Source organism: Antechinus flavipes, chromosome 1 (genome assembly GCF_016432865.1).
Source record: "Antechinus flavipes isolate AdamAnt ecotype Samford, QLD, Australia chromosome 1, AdamAnt_v2, whole genome shotgun sequence".
Classification (NCBI taxonomy): domain Eukaryota; kingdom Metazoa; phylum Chordata; class Mammalia; order Dasyuromorphia; family Dasyuridae; genus Antechinus; species Antechinus flavipes.
In genome coordinates this window covers 60183945-60204119 of record NC_067398.1, presented here as the reverse complement: position 1 = coordinate 60204119, position 20175 = coordinate 60183945, and the positions used below count along the sequence as shown (strand labels likewise).

Sequence of the window (20175 nt, the reverse complement as noted above, 5' to 3'; positions counted from 1 at the left end):
CTTCAATTAATCATTTGCATGATTCTCTGTACACAGTGATGTCCATTTTGTAAAATGTGGGCTTTTAATAGACCCCAAAGGAAGCTGGAAACAGAAGACATTAAGGCTGATTTAGTAGAAAGAAATTCAACAGAGGGAACATTAGGTTTGAGGGATGCTCTGCTGCTCAGTGTGTGTCTCCATAGTACACTGAGCTCCAGAGAGGGAGGAGAATGTGCAGACGAGTACATTATCATATATGCCTACGTGACACATATATCAAAATCACAGGCACTTAGTAAATGATTTTAAAAAATAAACCCTGCATAGCATAGGCAAAATATAGGCGACACATTGTATGCAAATCTAGTGGTTTTTCAGTTCAGGTAAATTGGGCCCAGGAGGAGTAAGAAGCATGCTACTTTCTGACTGAAAGACACTTTTGGGTCTGCCAGATAGAAAAAGGCAGAGCTGATGCAGCCTCCGTGGATGTTAGAGGGAAAAACCCTGATTTTGCCCATTTCCTTGAGACCTCTGCAGAGCAGAACCAAACCCCTTAAAAATGTCTGTAGCCCTTCAAGATCGTCAGGACTGAGTACCCCGATGCAGAGAAGAGATTGTACAAGAATGATTGTGTAGCTTCTCACACCCAAGAGCAGTCCCTGGTGCTCACTCATGCACACCCGGTTATATTTCAGGCTTAGGCTTTGTTTTCCTTTGTGCCACAATATTCTCCTGACACCAGAGATGCTCTAGGCTATAGTGATATTGGCCAAGAACTCAGCTCTAAGAGTGTAGTTTAGAAAGAATATATAACAACATCTTCTGGAGAACTTGGTGTCATGCAAAAGCTGACCATGAAATATTGATAAAATATTAGCACCCAAAGGACCTGTGGCGAGGAACTAGTCCAAAGCCCTTTTTACACGCGAAGGAGACATTCTTAAAGCAAGGCCAGCCTGTGAGTTAGTGGCAGGAAGGGACTAGAACCCGGGTCCTGGCTCCCCTGCACCAGCTCGCTCTCCATTGATTTCCTCCTCTACATGAAAGCATTCCCAGTGGAATGAAATGCATTTCTTCTGAAAACTAACATACTCACATAAAGTATTCTGATTTTCTATATGGCAGCTGTTTTCTGTGAGGGGAGCAGAGGGCAATGAGAAGAGATCTCAGTTGGGAATCAGGAAATCTGAATTCAGATTCAGAGCTAAGCTACTTAACACTCTGGCTTGCCTTTTGTAAAAGAAGAGGTTGAAATTAAGGATGGTTGGAGAAATGGTCAAATCCTCAAGTTCTGCAGCGTCCATTCACATTAATGAAGTTCCTACCATCCCTGTGTCTGATCTCCTCATTCCCCTGCTCAAGAACTTTAGGGATTCTCTGCTGCCTTTATGATAAAAGCAATGTGGTATAGTGGTTAGAGAGCCATTCTGGAAGTGGTGAAAACCTGGATTCAGGGAATGTCAGTGAACAACTTGGTGCTCTGGGCAGCTCCCTTAGATCACAGGTTGCAGAGGTGCCAGTTTCCTTATCTGAGAGTTCCTCCTACTGATAACCTCACAGTCTAGTCTGTTTCCTTAGTTTGGCATTTAATGTCCTTCCCAATCTCACGTCGGTCCACTTTCACAGGCTATTTCTCCTTTTCACAGACTCTGTGTTCTGCCCTAAGTGACCTCCTTGTTTGCTGGTCACAGAACTCGTGGCTGCCCGCTTTTGCGCAGATGCTCTCCCAGGCCTGGGCTGTAGAACCGCCTTACCTCTGACTTTTAGAATCCAAAGCTCAGCTGCTGCCTTCTGCAAGCTTTTCCACAGCTTTCTAGTTGTTACAGTATTTCCCTGCTCAAATAATCACATCTCTGCTTATCTCTTTACAAGTCTGTCATCTTCGTGCAGGTAGAATTCAATTTTCTAAAGGACACAGATGGGTTTTTTAATTCTATCTTTGTATCCGGAGCATCTAGCACAGTGCCTTCCACATTAGTAGGTGTCTAGTTAAATCCTTGTTGGATTGAATACAGAGAGAGCTAGGAACCAGAGGGCCACCAAAGGGCTTATGTCGTTAAGCAAACAGAACCAGCATATGTGATGAAGAATAATTATATGACATTATATTAGTACAAAACATCTGGAAGAATTTGAAGAAGAGGAAAAAAAATCAATTTGGGTTATAATGAGCCCGGGGAGGCTGTATAGGGGAGAGGACTCTTCAGTGGGGTCCCCCAAAATGGACCAGATTTGCACTGGAGAGGATTGGGAGGGTGTGTTCCAGGGAGGGTGAACTCGGGAGCAAAGACTTTGGAAATGGGAGGGAGCACAACACACATTGGGAGTGGGAGGTGAGGGTCCAGTACTAGACCGGACGGGCTAAAATGGAGACCTAATGGAGCATAGTGCAATGACAAGGAATTCTACTTGTCCCACGTGTCATAGTCCTGCCAGGACCTGAGAAAGCCAGGAAATGGCGGTTAACAAAAATGACTGGGAAATTCGTTCAGATCAATTTAACTTCATTGTTAATGTGCCAGACATTGTGCTGGACCCAGGGGATATGTTACAGAAGGGGGAAAAGAAAGCAAAACAGTCCCTGGCTAGGGTGATACATATATACATGTAAGTAAATACAAATTATAGAAAAAGTAATACAAAATAATTCATCAACTGTGCATATGTGAGGGATTGTTATTATTCTCTTTTGAAGCATGAAAGTAATTTGGGAACGTGCAGCTGTTCTGACACGGTGATTTTGCAAAGATTACCTTCTTTTGCTTTGGGGGTATGTGTGAGGAATTGTTAATTATCCATCCCATCCTGCCATCATTTAGTAAGTGTCTATTATGTGCAAGGCACTTCATTAGGCATTGTGGTGTTTTTGTTTTTCATTTTGGTCCAGATCTGGTGATTTCATTAGTGTGTGTGAGGAGGCGAGGGGGTAGAAGAGGCTCCAAACTCCTTTTGTAATACATAGCAGCATCTTTTCTGTCATTTATAGCTGTTAGCTTAGATACCCCGGAAGGCTCCCTAGCATCACACAGCCCATGTGTCAGAGGCTGGACATGAATGCAAGTCCTGGAGTCTGGAGCCAGCCTTCTGGCTGTTATCCCACACCGCTTCTCTAGACACTAGGGATACCTGAGCAAAATGAAATCCAGCCCTGGCCCTTAGGAGCTTTCGTTCTACTGCATGGATACGGCCTGTAAATGGATCAGTACATACGTGCTCATTTGAAGAGAAGGGGCGCCGACAGCTGGGGGCACAGGAGAGACCTTCTGTTGGAGTTGGTACATGAGTTATACCTTTAAGAAAGCCAGAAATCCTAATGGGCAGATGAAAAAAAGGATTCTATCACTGCCGTGAGTGCCGGGTTGTACAAAGTCACAGAGACAGATGATACTGAGTTTGGCAAACATCAAGAAGTTGTTTTGGTTTTTGCAAAATTGATTATATGAAGGAGAGTGATATGCACGAAGTCATAGGTTCATAATTTAGAGCTGAAAGGGACTTTAAGCCATCAAGTCCATCCAAGGCCCAGAAAGTTGAAGTTAATCACCCTATTTGACTTGCCCAAAGTCACAAAGGGCAGTAAATGGCAAAACTAAGATTCCAGCTCCATTGCTTTTTCCTCTGTAAACCCTGTGAAATGGTGCCTGAAAATTGGTTTTAAGGGCTTTCACTGGCAGATTGAGATTTTGACTAACATGTTTTGAGACAAGAACATAAGGCCAGCTGCTTCCATTTCTTTTTTCATTTTTAGGTCTTTCCTCCCTTCAGACTGATACCCAGAAAAGTGACTTTGATCATTGGTGCAATGATGCAGGTAAGAGTCAGTTTAATTTGCCTGCTTTAAGGTGGTCCTACCACAGCAGTAGACTGACTGCTGCTGTGACACTGGGGTCAGTGAATCCATGTCTCTAGTCTTTCTGTGCCAGACTCTCTTGGGAATAGGGATTGGGTTGTTTCCATGCCCCTCGGTGGTGGCCCCTGTTCCCAGATTCTCCAGCCCTCAAACGTGTCCACACTTGTCCATCTTTCTGTTATAACGTGTTGTCAGAGTGGAGGCTTAAATTGGATACAGTCAACATGCTTTTCAGCAAAATAAGTGTCAGCTCCGTGAGGATGAGTTGCTGTCTAGAATAAACCTGTCATAGCCACAAAATGGAAATTTATACAAGTACTAACTAGAGCAGAGCAAGACTTGAGGACGTGCTGCTGGTAATTACTGCTGTTTTCCACCACTCCAGATCACTTCAGAGGGAGGTCCCCAACCTCAATCCAACATCATTTTCTCCATCAGTGATGAGAGGATTGCTTCAGTGAACAGCACTGGTCTGGTCAGGGGCCTCACCATTGGCAATGGCACGGTAACAGGACTTGTGCAAGCTGTCGATGCAGAGACTGGAAAAGTTGTCGTAGTGTCTCAGGTAATGGCCCCTCTCCCCGGCAATTCTTCATTCTTCTAAAAGTGATTGCTTGATTCTATTTCATATCCTTTTCTTCCTCCTCCTTTCATTAAACTTTGAGTCATCAATACTTCCACAGTGGGATGGGCAGAGGAAGGAAAAAGAGCCAACATTCAAGAGTCTGACTTGCTTACTTTTAATAGTCCTTGTGGAAATTTTGATGGGAAAGTATATAGATTATCTACACAATTTCAATGATTTGTGCCAGATCTGACAACCATTAACATGAATAATTGAGCATTGAGTAGAGTTCATGCCTGGTTTTATGCTACTGAGGGAAAAAAGAATATATTTCATGAATAAATATTTAGTCAATCAAAAGGCATATGACATTTGCAAAAGCTGGAATAGGCAAGTGACTCCAAATTACTTCTGTTCTTTAATAGACCTGCTATGAATGAAAAGTTAATGACTCTTCAATCCCAGCATGCATTATAGGGTCAAGGCCTGGAGACTGGAACATCCCAAAACAATCTCCTGCTTCTATTTGGGGAGAATTTAGCAGGCTATCTTTTTGCCTGCTTTTAGTTAGGAGAACTAAAATTTCATATCCATTGAGAAATTTCCCCCAAATTCTTCCTGTCTGCCTAAACTGGAATCCTTTGTCTCTTCTTCTATTTCTGGTTGCCCCAAGTTACAATCCAGTTTCCTCTCGAGAGAAGCAGTGGGGCAGAAAATCTGGCCAATTTGGGAAATTCTTAGGAGTTCTCTTTCTTCCCAAGTGGTATATACTTCTTTAATTACAACGGGTTTTCAACTGGTCAAGGTTGAATTTTTGTACCTAGCATTGAGAAGCAGGTTTTAATTAGGGTCACAAAAATGAAGCTCTTTTTTTCTGACTGCCTCCTACCCATAGAGAGATTTAATTTCCCCAAGAGGGCAGATGAGAGATTGACTTTAGAATAAGATGGCATCAGAGCTGAAAATTTTAGGTTGCTGCATTTCTTCCCTCCATTTACTGATTTTTGTCAAACAAAATGAAAGCATTCTCAATAGAAAGATCTCTTCCTTGGTGTGCATATTCCAGAAAAGATTAATAATAATATTCCACCAATAATATTTCATTACATTCATATACCACAATTTATCTAGACATTCCCCAGTCAATAGTTATGTGCTTGATTTCTAGTTCTTTACTGTCACAAGAAAATGATGATATGAATATATTGACATATATAGAGGAACTTTCTGTTTTTTATTTGCTTGTAGCACATGCCAAGCAGTTACCTTTGGATCCAGAGGCATATACATTTTGTCATTTTTCCATATAACTGCAAATTCTTTTTTTAGTAATATTTTACTTTTTTCATTTGTGTGTAAAAATGATTTTAACATTTTTCAAAATTTTTAAGTTCCAAATTCTCTACTTCTTTTCTTTTCACTCTACTTCCCTCCCTGAGATGGCAAGCAATTAACTATAGTTTATACATAAATATATATATATAGACATACACATATATAATCCCATATTCTTTTCCACAGTGGTTGGACAAATTCATATTTCCATTATCAGTGAATCAACATTCTGGTCTTCCTACAAGCCCTCCAAAATTGACTTTTTCCATCTTTTGTCGTCTTTGGCAATATGCTGCGTATGAAGTGAAATCTCAGAGTTGTTTCCCACTTGTTTTTTCTGTTAGTGATTTGGAATAATCTCTCAAATGGCAGCTATTAGTTTGCAGTTCTTTAGAGATTTGTTTGTTCATATATTTGGGGGAATTTTTTTATTTTTTAGGGAATGACTTGATATTTATGTGTTTGTGTCACATCTCTATATATCTTTTTTTAAATCAAATCTTTATTAAAGATATACAAGATTTTCCCCAATCTATATTTTATTTCTAATCCTAACTATGTTGATTTTGTTTGTGCAAAAGCTTTTCTGTTGCTTGTAAACATAATTGTCTATATCTTCTGTTATCATCTCTTTTATCTCTTATTTAGTTAAGAATTCTCCCTTCCCATCCTAGACACGGTTGTCAGAGGTATCCAATCATTTTTTTTTTTACAATTTTTTTATGATGAGTCCTTTTAAGTTGCTTATCATTTGGGAATTAACTTTAAAATATGATTTAATATATTGTATTAATTATTTAACTTTTTAAAAAGATAATGTTTTGAAATTGAGTTTTATTTTTATTTTAAACATGTAATTTTCTTTATTTTCAAGGCCATGCTTTTTTTTTTAAAAAATCACCTGCCTTATTTGGAACTGTTGAAAACTTCCTAAGAAAGAGACTAAATAAAACAGAATGATCTGTGATCCTTTCTAGTTTTTTGAACTCTTTTACAATGATACTTTGAACAACTCATTTCCCCTCTCTACAGATCTATGTCTCCTTTAGGAATGAAATAATGGTAGGAAGGAGAAACCCTAAAGCCTCATAGCAGAGGAAGGGTAGCTCCAGCTGAGCTCGGTGTGGTAGTCAGGAGATCTGAACACAGTCAGCTTCCAATTTGCTGTGTCACCATGGTCCTAGATCTGTTTTCTTATTTATTCAGTGCAGTTGAATGGTACTTCCTCCAGGTCTCCTTTGATGGCAAATGTCATACTCTGATCTGATCTACACTCTTTCACTAAGCCCTAATCTCAAGCCTGCTTATGACCAGGGTTCCATTTAGATATTTTAAGCTTTTTTTTTTTTCCCCAAAAGGACCGGGTAGATGTGGAGGTAGTGTATCTCAAGGCTGTGAGAATTCGAGCTCCCATAACAAGGATGAAGACGGGAACCCAGGTGAGATGAAATTCCTTCCTTCATGGTGTTAGTTTATTACCTTATTCCCCATGTTATGCTGCAAATTTGGGGTCACACAACCATAGAATATTAGGGATGTAAGGATTCACTTCCACATGCCCAGAGGAGGGAGCTGACAGCAGCAATGATGACTGAAGACGCTTAGTAACCATCTTCTCTGGCTTCAGCAACCTTTTTTATTTAGGGCATATAAGGAGATGAGGATCCTGACACTTCTTTCTGTCCCTATTACGTTTTTACTGCATTTCTCTGGGGTGAGGTAAATAGTTAAATGCATTGACTTAGAAACAAATAATCAAAAGCTTCCCTTCGTACCTCTCTTGGATCTCAGACTAAAAATGAGAGTAGAAATAAATGAAGATATGGTTAACAAATCGCCTGGATTGGTCCATAGGGCATGCTCACTAGGGTGAGAGACAATGTCCAATGTGGGGCTGCCTTTTTCCCACAAAAACCCTCAGTTCAGTTTAGCCAATAAGTATTGAGTATGGAAATTTCCCCACTCCTATATTAGACCTGGGGGTGGGAAGGGGAAGTTAAAAAAAAAAAAAAACAGAAGTCATGGTCCTTGTCCTTAACAAGCACGTTTACCAGTTGCATCCTAAGCAACAAAGCAATGGAAGACAATACAGGCCAGTTTATTGTAGACATAGGTATTGAACTTATGATTAAATAAGAAAGAACCTGGCCCAATGCTTCTCTCACTGAGAGGTTAAGTATCTGCCCAGCCACAAAGCCACGCTATCTCAGAGATGACACTTGAACCCAGGACTTCGGGCTCCGAGGCCGCTTTCTGTCCCCTTTTTCATGGTGTCTTTCCTTTAACTTGACTCGGTGCTATACTGAAAATGGGAACGCTGTGAACACATCTTCTCTTCTGTTGTATCTTCTCTCATTTCTTGTCCTCTCCCCTCAGATGCCAGTCTACGTCACAGGAATCACCAACAGCCAAAGCCCTTTCTCCTTTGGAAATGCCATCCCAGGGCTAACTTTTCACTGGTCTGTCACCAAGAGAGACATCTTGGACGTCAGGGCAAGACATAATGAGGTATTTGTCCACGTTTCACGAGAGTTTCCACATTAGGAGTGAATTACCTCCAAGGGGGCTTCGACTTCCACACACTTGGGCTGAGCTCCCTGTATAGTGGTAGAAACAGATAGATTAGGAGGCATCCTGTCTGTAAATCAGAGACAAAGGCAATAACCTAGACAAGTGAATCAAAAACTGAGATTTCTGTGTTTTTACAGAAGATTATGAGATGTCTGGGGGTGGAAATCTTTGTCTCTATGTGGTTAAGCTCTCATAAACTGAATCTAGAATCCTATAATTAATATTAATTCAAGTTTTTAATTGTTCTTTAAGGTTTTCAAATCCCTTTATTCACAGAAAGCCTGTGAGATGGCTGGAAGAAACATTGTTTTCTATTTTCTAGATGAGGAAAATGAGCCGAGAAGTTAGCTGACTTGGTTCCATCACATAGTAAAGAAGAGTGAACCAAGATAGCAATGCTGGCTTTGTGATCCCAAGTCTGTCGTTATTCTGTTACTTTAATCTATCTCTTAAAGGTATCCCCCGAGATAAGGGGCAACATGTAGTAGAGAATGGATTTCTTGTTGTGTTTGCTTTATTGGTGACTGCTATTTTTCATTACTTTGAGAATGCTGGGGGTGATTTAAGGGCTCTCTTGACCAGAAAGGAAGAAGAGAGATAGAAAGAAAAGACCAGACGAGCTCTCTGACACTGGGCTGGTTGCGTCTGGAAAGGCTTTGGAGCTCATGTTGAAGCTGCTCTGCTCCTCTCTGGCCAGAAGCCCATATAATTCTGTATTTGAAAAAGTGTTGATGTTCCAGGCTTCTCTCCGGCTCCCGCCCAACTATAACTTTGCGATGAGTGTTTATGGCCGAGTGAAGGGGAGAACTGGTTTGAAGGTTGTGGTCAAAGCCCTGGACCCCTCAGCAGGACAGTTCTATGGCTTGGCAAGGGAGCTTTCGGATGAAATCCAAATCCAGGTAAATATGAAGACACATGAAAGGGAGACGCAAGCATGAGAAATCAATCTAGGGGTGTCCCTTTCACTGCTGGGCTTTAATCAGTGGTGGGGTGACCATCTGTCCACCATGTGAGAGAGGGGATTTCTCTCAGGTTGGCAATGGATGCACACCTGGGGATGAGATTATGGCTGACCCCATTTTTCCTACCTGTGGGCATTATAGCCGAGCACTGGCTTAATTCCTTCAGGAACCCAGCTACCAGCAAGAAGAGTGGGGCCATTGGTACTTCTTTCTTCTTTGTTTGTGTGTTTTCCTTTCTTGACTGTCTGAAACAGGAGAAATCAGACTACCAGACATTGTAAGCCAATTCATTCCTTGGTTTGTGCTCCTGCTCATTCTTAAATGAGTAAGTCATGGTGGCAGGTAGAAGCCAAAACGGTCACAGCAAACACCATCCTGTGTCTTCTGAGTAGAAAGGAGATCTGAGTTCTAGTCCTGGAAAGTTCAATAAAAGTTATAGTTATCTACCTTGTCATTGACAGCATTGATGACATTTTATAATGCTTTAAAGTTAGGATCTTTTTGATGCTGAGAAGCAGAACCATAGGGATTCTTACCACAGTTTTATAGCTCAGAAAACTGAGGCTCAGAGAAAACATTGCTGACTAAATTCAGCTCCTTTCCGTGAAGCCCAAAGTCCTTGGAGCCGTGCTCCAGAGTTGTCCTATAGAGGGAGTGTCCCAGTTGTGGGGATAAAGGCACTGCAAATGCCTATCAAGAGCATGAGATCCTTTACTGTCCTGTTTGCTTCCTGACTGTCAGCTCTTGTAGAGGGCGGCTTATTGGTCAGTGGTTGGATTGCTCAGTAGTTAAAGCACTGGCTCTCAGGCCCAGGTGAGCTGTGTGACTCTGGGCAAGGCATTCACTTTATATGCCTCATTTTCTTCATTGTACAAGATGCCGGAGAAAGAAAATGGCAAACCACTATAGGATAAGAAAACCCCAAATGGGGTCATGAAGTCAGACATGGACTGAAAAAACGACTCAGTGCAACAGAGCTTAGGCTCACAAAATTTCAAGATTAATTTATGGGTCATCAAATTCAACCCTAGGGCCAGGGTCAGAAGGCAGTGGTTTTTGTTATGGATTTTTGCCCCCCTGACTCTTTCTTCTTGATTCCTCCCCAGTCAATCAATAAGAATTTATTGTGACAATTATACTATGCAATAGACATTAGAGACAAAAGTAAGTTCACTGTTACCCTCACTGAGCTTACATCTTTCTCTGGGTGGAGAATAGCACAAATTCATAATTAAGGAAGCACAGGGTATATACAAAATTAATAGAGAGCAGTTTGGGTAGGGAAAAGGAAGGAAAGAAGGAAAAGCAAAGAAGGAAGGGAAGGAGGGAGGGAAAAAAGGATAGAAGGAAGGAAGGAAGGAGGGAGGAAAGGAGGGAGGAAGGAAAGGAGGGAGGGAGGGAGAAAAGAAGGAAGGAAGGAAAGAAAATCCATCCCTCTACTTATCTTTTCAATTCAACCCATATTTCTTAAAAGCCATATTCTGTGCCAGGGTAGGGCTACAAAGACAAAAGCCAGAGGTCCTACTCTCCAGGAGTTTACTTTCTATTATATATACCAAGTACGTAAATGTACATATTTGTATTTACCTCTGCCTTTTAGAATCCTTAGCATCCTTCAGAGTTTCACTCAAGTCTCACCTCCTGTGTTGATAATTACCCCTCTCCAGCTCCTCCCAACCTTTACTACAGCTAGTGCCTATCCCAGGCCCCAACTAGGAACAGCTGGCACTTCTCTCCCACCTCAGCCATATCTACTGCATATCCTTCCCACACCAGAGGAGGGGTGTGTGTGTGTGTGTGTGTGGGTGTGTGTGTGTGTGTGTGTGGTGGGTGTGTGTGTGTGTATTTGCATATTTTTATATTTTGCACGTTCTTATGTGTTCTGCTGTTTCTCCTGCTAAAATGAATGAATAAATGAAAAAGCATTTATTAGGTGCTTACTGTGTGCCAAGCACTTAGTAAAGATTGCTCCTTGAGAGCAGACCCCTTCAGCATTTTTGCCTTTGTCTTCCTGAGTACCTACCTCACATAGGAGGTGGTCCCTGAGCTGCCCTTCAGAGGACCCCAAGGTGGGGGAAGGGGATGGGAAAAGGAAGAGAGTCTTCTATCCCCTTGTACAAAGGAACAGAGCCAGTCTTTGGAGCCCAGCCCAGCTGGACTTCAGCATTTCTTGGGAAGTGTATCAATATCCCCTAAGCTTGCAGCACTGCTGCACTGCTACATACCGAATTCTGCCTGGAATTGCCTTCTTCCCTGGTGCTTCTTGCCTGTGTCTCTTTCCTTGGCCATTTTGGAACGATTATAGCCCGCGCTTGGGAACTCTCACCACTTTACCCTGCCCCTAGCAGGCACCCACATCCAGCCAGGTCGGGTCAGGAGTTAGGGAGACTTTCTGCACCTCCCTGGGGTGTCCATGCCCAAATAACCCCCGATGTTCCTGAAGACGGCAGTAGTGGTGATAGAGACAGCAGTGAACAGGAAAAGGAAAAACACTGCTCCTAGGTGCCTTCTCTGACTAACTCTGGGGATGGTAGTGCCCAGGCCTCTGAGGCTGATGGGAAGCGTATCCCCTGTCCTTTTCAGCCCTGACATGTGGCCAGACCTCCTGGCAGAGGGCTGTTAACGGGCACTGCTTGGGCTCCCCCAAACGGGCTCTCTTTCACTTGGCAGGCAGGGTCAGTGGGATAGAGAAATAGAAACAACTCATCTTGAGGTCTTTAGATCACAGACAGACTGAAGCAGAGAGGGAAGATGGTTTCAAAAGACTTGGTAACTGAAGTGGATCTTTCCCAGAGATGACCCTGGTTTCTGCTCCAGGTGCAGATTTCCAGGGAATGAGCAGGCATTTATTAAGCACTTACTATCTTCTGTTTATGGTCTTAGATATGAAAATACAAAGAGAGAAGTAAAATGGTCCTTGCTTTCAAAGAGCTTACATTCTATCAGATGTTACTTGTTTGAGCTTAGATAATGCATTTGCCTTCTCTGGTATATGTTCCTCATGTATAAAATGAGCAAACTGAGGCTGGAACCCAGACCTCCAGACTTTGGGTCTAGCACTCTTCCTGTATTTGTGTCCGGGAGCATGGTGGTAAATGTTAACAACTCTGCTCATCAAGGGGGACAAGTTCACATGACTCATCTTTAAGTTTAATCTGCATTAACATTTCTCTATCACTTTCTTAAATCTAGGTAATCAACAAAAGACTAAATCAATCCCTGATTTATAGCATTTGCTATTAACAATCTTAATTGTTATTAATTATTATTATTAATTAATTAACATTAATATTAACAATCTTCTCTCAATAATTGGTATGAATAATTGGTTCACTATACATACCTGTCTTTATCCAATTCTATTCCAACTCTGTTCTTCCTGGTTTGTCTTCCTAAGACCCAGAGTTGGTACTAGGGCAGGGCCTCTGAGTATAGTCCCTGAAAGCAGGTGCCTTTGCTTATTCTGAGATGTCTTTGTGGTCTGTTGAAAAGAGGATGTGTTGATGAGGATCTTCAGAAAGGTGAAGCCTTGGAAAAGGAAGGAAGACAGTTCTGCAAATGCTTTGGGCAGACAATACCTGAAGGAGACAGAAAGCCTTATATTGTCCCTCCTTCCATACCCAGGATGCTAATAGTGATAGTTCTTTATAACTAAAAAGCTGTTTTACATATATTACCTTATTTGATCTTTATCACAGTCCTGTCTGTCTAAGCAGCAGGAGTATTTTTTAGACTGATAATCAAAGAGTAGATTCTGTGACTTGTCCAAGATTATATAGGTATATATATGTAACTATATATAGTATATATAATTACCAGAACTCAAGTTATAGAATCAGAGATTTAGAATCAAAAGGGACATTACAGATTATCTAGATCTACTCCCTGTTTTACTCATGAAGAAACTGAGATCCAGAAATTCTAAGCGGTTTGTCAAAAGGCACTAGATAGGAATTGGGAGCACTGTAAACTTCTAGTCCCAGATTTAACATCCTCATTATGTACCACATCTCAGTGGTGCTCTTTGTGAGGAAGATGAGGAAGCCACCAGGGGACCCTGGGTCTTAACAGTAATGACCCCAGATAGTCCAGACACTCTAACTTAGAATGTAGCCAGGTGAAGCTGCTGACATGTAAAGGAAAACATTGGGTCTGTGTTTTTAAGATTTACGATTTGCTTGATTGAATTCATCTCATGGTGGCTTTCCAGGATCTTTGTAGATAATGTCAGAATGTGTCAAGATAGAGAGGGGAAGAGATAAGGCAATGAAGTGATGAAACAGGAAATCAGAGTCTGAGCAGCTGTCGGGAAGGATCAGGATTTTAACATGGAGAGAATAAAATTTAGATAGAAAAAAAAAGAAAAAAGATACACACAGGTCTTGGTGTTGGTTGCATCCCATTGGGAACGGCACGAGTGTTCACTGTGCTAGAGCTTTCTTGAGCCTCCCATTTGCACACATTTTTAAGTAAAGCTATATAGAATATTAGGTGGGGATACCAAATGGGCATCCTCATCCAATTTCTTGCTTAAAGGGAACTGTCCCACCTTCGTTGTAATATAAGAACAGATGGAAATGGCTTATCCAGTTGTTTCATCATGTCTTCTGCCCATCTGAAAGTTTGGTTTACTGTTATAGAGAAGTTCAATAATGACTCAATTGTAAGTAGTTTGAAACAATTGCTGTAGCCTTCTGTTCTCTCACTTTTCTTAGTTCCCACTCCCATGAGGGAATCTAAGCAGATGTGTGTGACTCAGATGTTACTGAAGGTAATAACTAACTAACTTTCTCTCTCCCTCCCTCCTTCCCTTTCCCTCCACTTCTCTCCCTCTCAGGTTTTTGAAAAGCTTCTACTTCTTAATCCTGAAATAGAAGCTGAACAAATATTAATGTCACCGAACTCATTTATAAAGCTTCAGACAAACAGGTAAATGCCTCAAATGTAGTTCTTCACAAGGTCACAAATGTTGTATGTGTGTGTCTGTGTGTGTTTAATCTCCAACTTTCTCAAAAAAAAGTGGAAAAACTTGAAACACTGCATTGAAATAATATATGACTTTCTGACATTTCATTAAAAATTCACACACCTCATCTCATTTCTCTTCCTATTTCTTTACAACTTATTCTCTCTTTTCTTTTCTCCTTAGGCTATAGAAGAGCTCACCTTGTTGAAATTTGGTTTCACAAACACTTTACATACAATGCCTTATGTGATTTTTATTAATAATTCTTTGAGCCAAATAGGGCACTTATGATTAGCCCCATTTTAATGAAAACATCTTCAAGAATCTTTTCCAAGGTCATACAGCTACTAAGATAAAAAAGGGACTCAAACCTAGTCTTCTGACCCTCTGTCTGGGGTTCTTTGCAATGTATGGCATTCACTGCCTCTTCAAACAGATAGACATTAGAGGTGCTAGTCAAATTTCTTTATATAAAAGGGGGAAAACTTTCTATACTACACTGCAGTATTCTAGCTTCTGTGTTTTCAAAGTAACCGACCCCAAGCTTACTGGCATTCATTTTATGTATTTGTTAAGGGAATAAATCATTTTTATATAATTTTCATTTTAATATGATGCTTTACAATTTACAAAGCACTTTCCTCATCACAATTCTATGCTGTAGGTGGGCTTCGGAAAGGGATTGGGTATTGAAATTAGGTATAAAGAACTATCAGGTTAGAAAATTCCCTCTTTTAATGTAAGTTGGTACCTTTCTCTGCAATTTGTGTTCTTTGAGAGTTGCCCAAGCAACCAATAGGTCAACTACTTTGGTCAGAGTCATATGTCAAGCTGATTCTCTATACATGGTATCTTGCTGCCTCTCCTGAAGTAGATATGTAGTGAAATTATTATTGTTATTTCCATTTTGTAGATGAATAAACTGAGGCAGGGGAAAACCTGACTATTGATGAATTTTTTAAAAGTTTCACTGATGTCCTTTGTATTTACATCAGAGTCATTTCTGGATATAGCACTTCACCCTCTTTGAACCTCCTCCCCCCAAATTAAGCAAAAGTAACAGTTCTGAAATAGTATGCAATCTCTTGCACCCCTTCTTTCCCACCTCTTTGAAGAGGAGGGAAATGTTTCATTCTCTTTTCTCTGGGACCAGGATTAATTCTATCAGTTATGCAGAGTTTGACTCCCTTTTAGTGTTCTTTGTATTTGCATTATTATAATCATTGGATATATTGTTCTCATAGTTCTGCTTCCTTCACATTGCATGAGTTCATATAAGTCTTTCCATATCTTCATGATTATATAGCACAATAACATTCTCTGCATCGACATATTACTGTTTATTCAGCTCATCCCCGACTGATTGACACCTGCTTTATTTCAAATATGGTTATTTAGAGGAATCTTAAGAATTGATGCATGTGTGTTCACTTACCTTGAAAAGTACACAGTATTTTTGAAAGTCAAGAGCGATCAGTCATTTCATTCTACAAATGAGCGTCAGACTGGCTTCTTCAGACAGGAAGAGAATGGGAAATAAGTTTAAAAGGAACAGGAAGTTTTTGCATAATAATAGCTAGCAAGAACTGACATTTATAGAGCACTTTAAAGTTTCCAAAGTACAATACAGATATTATCTAATTTAATCCTTGGAACACTCTTGGAAGATAGGTGCTATTATTATTCCCTTTTTCCCCAGAAGAAACTTGAGTCAGAAAGAGATGAAGTGACAGGATAAAGCAGTTGGTAATTGGCTGAGTGTAGTTTTGAACTCAGATCTTTCTACCCCTAAGTTTAGCCTTTCATTTACTCTGCTATTGCCTGTCTGCTTTTAGGCAAAAGTGCTTAGAGAAAAAATGCTTGTACCTTTCCCTTCCTTACCTGTCAACTCCCAATTTCCAGGGGCATAATCAGCATTGGGAGGGTTCAGTGCCCCCCTAGTGGCAGATATGTAGCAGCAACAGACCCAGTTCTGGAGCCTTGGAAACATGGTCCATTTGGAGTAGAGATGGAAGAGATGAAAAGAAGAGTTGCATCTAGCTATGGCTTTCCATAAGGATGTTAAATGCTTCAAAAGTGTTTTGAAGTGCTAAAAAAAAAACTTCAAGTATCTAATGGAAGTTTAACCCTCTGTGCCTTTTTTTTTTTTTTTTTTTGGCTGATTAATACCCGTTAGATACTTTTCACCAAATAACTTCTGAGAAAGTGTGTTGTCCCTATGACCATTAGTTTTCCAAATTAAGTTTTCAATCAGTGAATGATGAGGCTGCTGTAGAGCTGACAGCAAGTGGGTCCTGATAACCGGGCTGAGGCAAGATAAGGCTTTTTACTTCCCCCTAAGCAGTCTAAGATCAGAATTTGTGAAGTAGATATGTAGATTGTATATCAAAGCTCTTTGGATTCAGCCAGTTAGTGTCCCAACCACACAGAATTTCCCCTGATTTGACCCTATCAGCCTCTTCAGCTTCCTATGCCCGTAAATGCCTTTCTTAAGAGACTCTGTTTTTGCTTCTTTGAGGGATGGCGTTGCATCTTTGAGTTACCGCATTCTGGATGGACCAGAAAAGGCTCCTGTTGTGTACATCGATGAAAAAGGCTTCCTGGTGTCTGGGTCGCTGATTGGGACATCAACAATTGAAGTGATTTCACAAGAGCCATTTGGAGTCAACCAGACAATTATTGTAGCTGTGAAGGTGGGATAGGATAAATTTTTTCTTCTTCTCTCTGGAATAATAAAATCTCTAGGGTTTATGTATCTTTTCCCCTTGCAAGTATGAGAAATTTAACCTTTTTATATACCAGATGGCTGCACTTTTAAGGAAAATCCATTTCATACTTGAATGGTAAAAAAAAATCATATGAATAATAATATTTATTCACCTTATATAGTATTTTATGATTTAGAAGCACTTTCTTCACAACTACTATATGAGAATAAGTAGTGAATTGATTTTTTTCCTCCAGATCATTCTTTCAACAGGCATTTTGCTTTCTGTGTTCAAAAGGTATGGGCAATTTTCTTGCATTGTGCTGTGTTATTTTTTGACTTGTGTTTGTGTTCATCTGGGAGACAAACTTATGATCCTTACATTGCATCCTGTTTAAAGATCAGGGTCTTTTGTTTATGTGAAGATCAAATTGTCTTTTAACACTGCTACTTTTTGCTTATCTTCTTCCAGATTACCCTTCACTTCAATGTACTTGCATTTTGTTTCTTTGGCAAAACTCGTTACTATAGATTCAAAATTTTCTATTCTATCACTTATTTTTGCTGTGCAGGACAAAAATTCTGCTTTCATAATTCTTATTTTTCTTTTAAACCCATTCAGAAACATCTTGCTGCAGTTCCATGCTCTATTCCTCTCCACTCCCCCCCACCCCGCCCTGATAGTATTTTATCTTTCCAAATACATGTAAAGATAATTTTCAACATTCATTTTTGTAGGCTTTGTGTTTCAAATTTTTTTCCCTCACTTCCTTACCTCTTTCCTCCCCAAGATAGCAAGCAACCTAATGTAAATTAAACTTGTGAAATCCTTTTAATTACATTTCTACAATTGTCCTGTAGTACAAGAAAAATCAGACCAAAAGTGAAAAAATACAAGAAAGCAAAAGCAACCAACCAAACAAAAAAAGATAAAAATCCTATGCTTCAATCCAGATTCAGTATTCATAGTTCTCTCTCTGAATGCAGATAGCATTTTCTATCCCTTGTCTATTTCCATGCTCTCTTAAGAATCAGTAGGATCCCCTGCTTCATCAAACATAGATACCATTTTTACTTGTTTCACTATATTTGTTTACAGATATCTGGACTCTTTTACCTGAACTGGAGGCCATATTCTCATCTACTATTAAATCTTCCTCTTTAGTTTATCTACTTATACACAAGGGCTTTAATTAAGTTTTCTTCCTCATAAAGTCTTTATTCATTTCAGTCTTTTTTCCTCCTTAACTTCTATTTCTCACTCTGACTTCTTCACCTTTAATGGCAGTTTCTCTGGAGAATAGAGCTCAAAACTATCATAACTTTCTCCCACATATGATAATTCATATTTCACCAGCCTCGTTGTTTGTCCCAAATAACTTCTAAGGGGACAGAACTGGCCCCAACTGGATGCTGGATTCTTTACCTCAGGTTTAGTACAGTGCCATCATGCATTCCCTTTCCTTTGTGACAGAACAGAATGCTACCATGCTGAATTCGAGCCTGTGCAGATTTTTGCTTTTTGCTTTTCTACCACTGGGAGGAAACAAAGTAGAATTGAGTTCTACTGCAAATCTATAGGTCAGTTCTTACAGTCCTACTACCTGAGTGTGGTAGATCTTGGAAGAGAAGATGCTGAGCAAGCTTTTTGGAATTACTCTTCTCTGCTGTTAGTTCATTGAATTGTTACCTCCTTAGCTTTCTTTATATAGTGGCCTAGACCATTGAGACAAAGATACTGTTTTTATCTCTTGCACATAATTTCTGCTTTGGAGACATTTGAGACATTGGGAGGATCAGAGAAAATTTTTAATCTTCCCTCTGGTTGGTCACATGAGAGTCTTAATATACTGATAATTACTTCCAATGGAAGAAACATTCATTCAGTCTCTAAACTGCCTTTCACATTAATAATCAATAATCATCACAATACCTATGAAGAATTTTTCCTCCCATTATGAAGAAGAAGAAACCAAAGTCCAAACAGGTTAAATAGCAGACCCACAATCACAAAGCAGGCAAGATTCATACCCAAAACCATCTTTTGATTCTCACTTAATCACCCTTTTGCCAGGCTCTTCCTCTGTCCCTAATGATGTCACATCCCATGTACTCAAGTTTGGTAGACAGTGACCCACAGGGAACAAATATCAGACTTCGGTGGGGTACACAGATGCCTTGTCTTAATTCTGCCAGCACTCCTTGTGTCCTAGTATCTCACAATGTTCCCTATCATCATTTGTCTCCCTGTGCCTATTAAAATATTCATAGGCTCCCTGAATCCACTGAGACAGGATTGCAGAGACCCCAGCAGTGACCTCAGAGGTCACAGAATGACGAGCAACCCAATGTGGCTGGAATAGTATATTCTTGAAAAGCAATACTGTAGAAAGAAGTGGGAAAGGCAACATGGACTCAGGCAATGGAAGGCCTTAAGATTAAATTTGATAAATTATTTTTGTGTTCTTGCTAATTGCAGTTTGCTGTGCTGGGTGTTACAAATGGTGTTCTCACAAACAAGACGCAGATAGAGAATAAGACAAGAACAGTATATAGTAGGTGTCAGAAGATATGGACAAACCAAGTACTTCAGAGGAGACAGAATCAAGAGAGAAGACTGGGCTTCCAGAGCCTTGGATAGGAAACAGAAACTACACTCAGAGTCAAAGGAAATAGATTTTGATTCCAACTCTTCTATTTCCCAGCAACTTAACAGTGAGCAAATCACATCCTAAAATAAGAGTCCCAAGATAAGTTTGAATCTTGCCTCCAACAGTTACTAGCTGTGAGTTACTAGATTACTAGTATTCATGACTAGTTATGGGTTTGAATATTGTCTACAACAGTAAGTAACTATGTGATTATGGACAAACTATCATCTCATTAGCTCTCTTTTATCTTATCTGTAAAATGAAAGCTCACAGGTTCTACAATTTTAACTTAGTTACTAGGTACTAGTATATATGACTAGTTCTGGGCTTGAATCTTGCTTTATAGTTACTAGCTGTGAGTTACTAGATTACTAGTAAATATGACTAGTTCTGGGTTTGATCTTGCCTCCAACAGTTACTAGCTAAGAGTTCCTAGATTATTAGTATATATGACTAGTTATGGATTTGACTATTGCTTACAACAGTTAGTAACTATATAACTATGAGCAAACTATCATCTCACTAGGCCTCTTTTTTCTTACATGTAAACTGGAAAGATCGGGGGTTCTTAACTTTTTTGTGTCAT

At 40.0% G+C, this 20175-nt stretch overlaps 1 protein-coding gene across 1 annotated transcript in view; it reads left to right on the top strand.

The window, feature by feature from the left end:
- The window catches only part of NUP210 (nucleoporin 210), a 150157-nt gene that overhangs the window by 111108 nt on the left and 18874 nt on the right, over positions 1 to 20175 (top strand). The window contains 7 exon segments of the mRNA XM_051983765.1: positions 3731 to 3793; positions 4218 to 4397; positions 7091 to 7171; positions 8109 to 8240; positions 9044 to 9202; positions 14103 to 14194; positions 16750 to 16924. Coding sequence (XP_051839725.1) covers positions 3731 to 3793; positions 4218 to 4397; positions 7091 to 7171; positions 8109 to 8240; positions 9044 to 9202; positions 14103 to 14194; positions 16750 to 16924 — 882 coding nt within the window.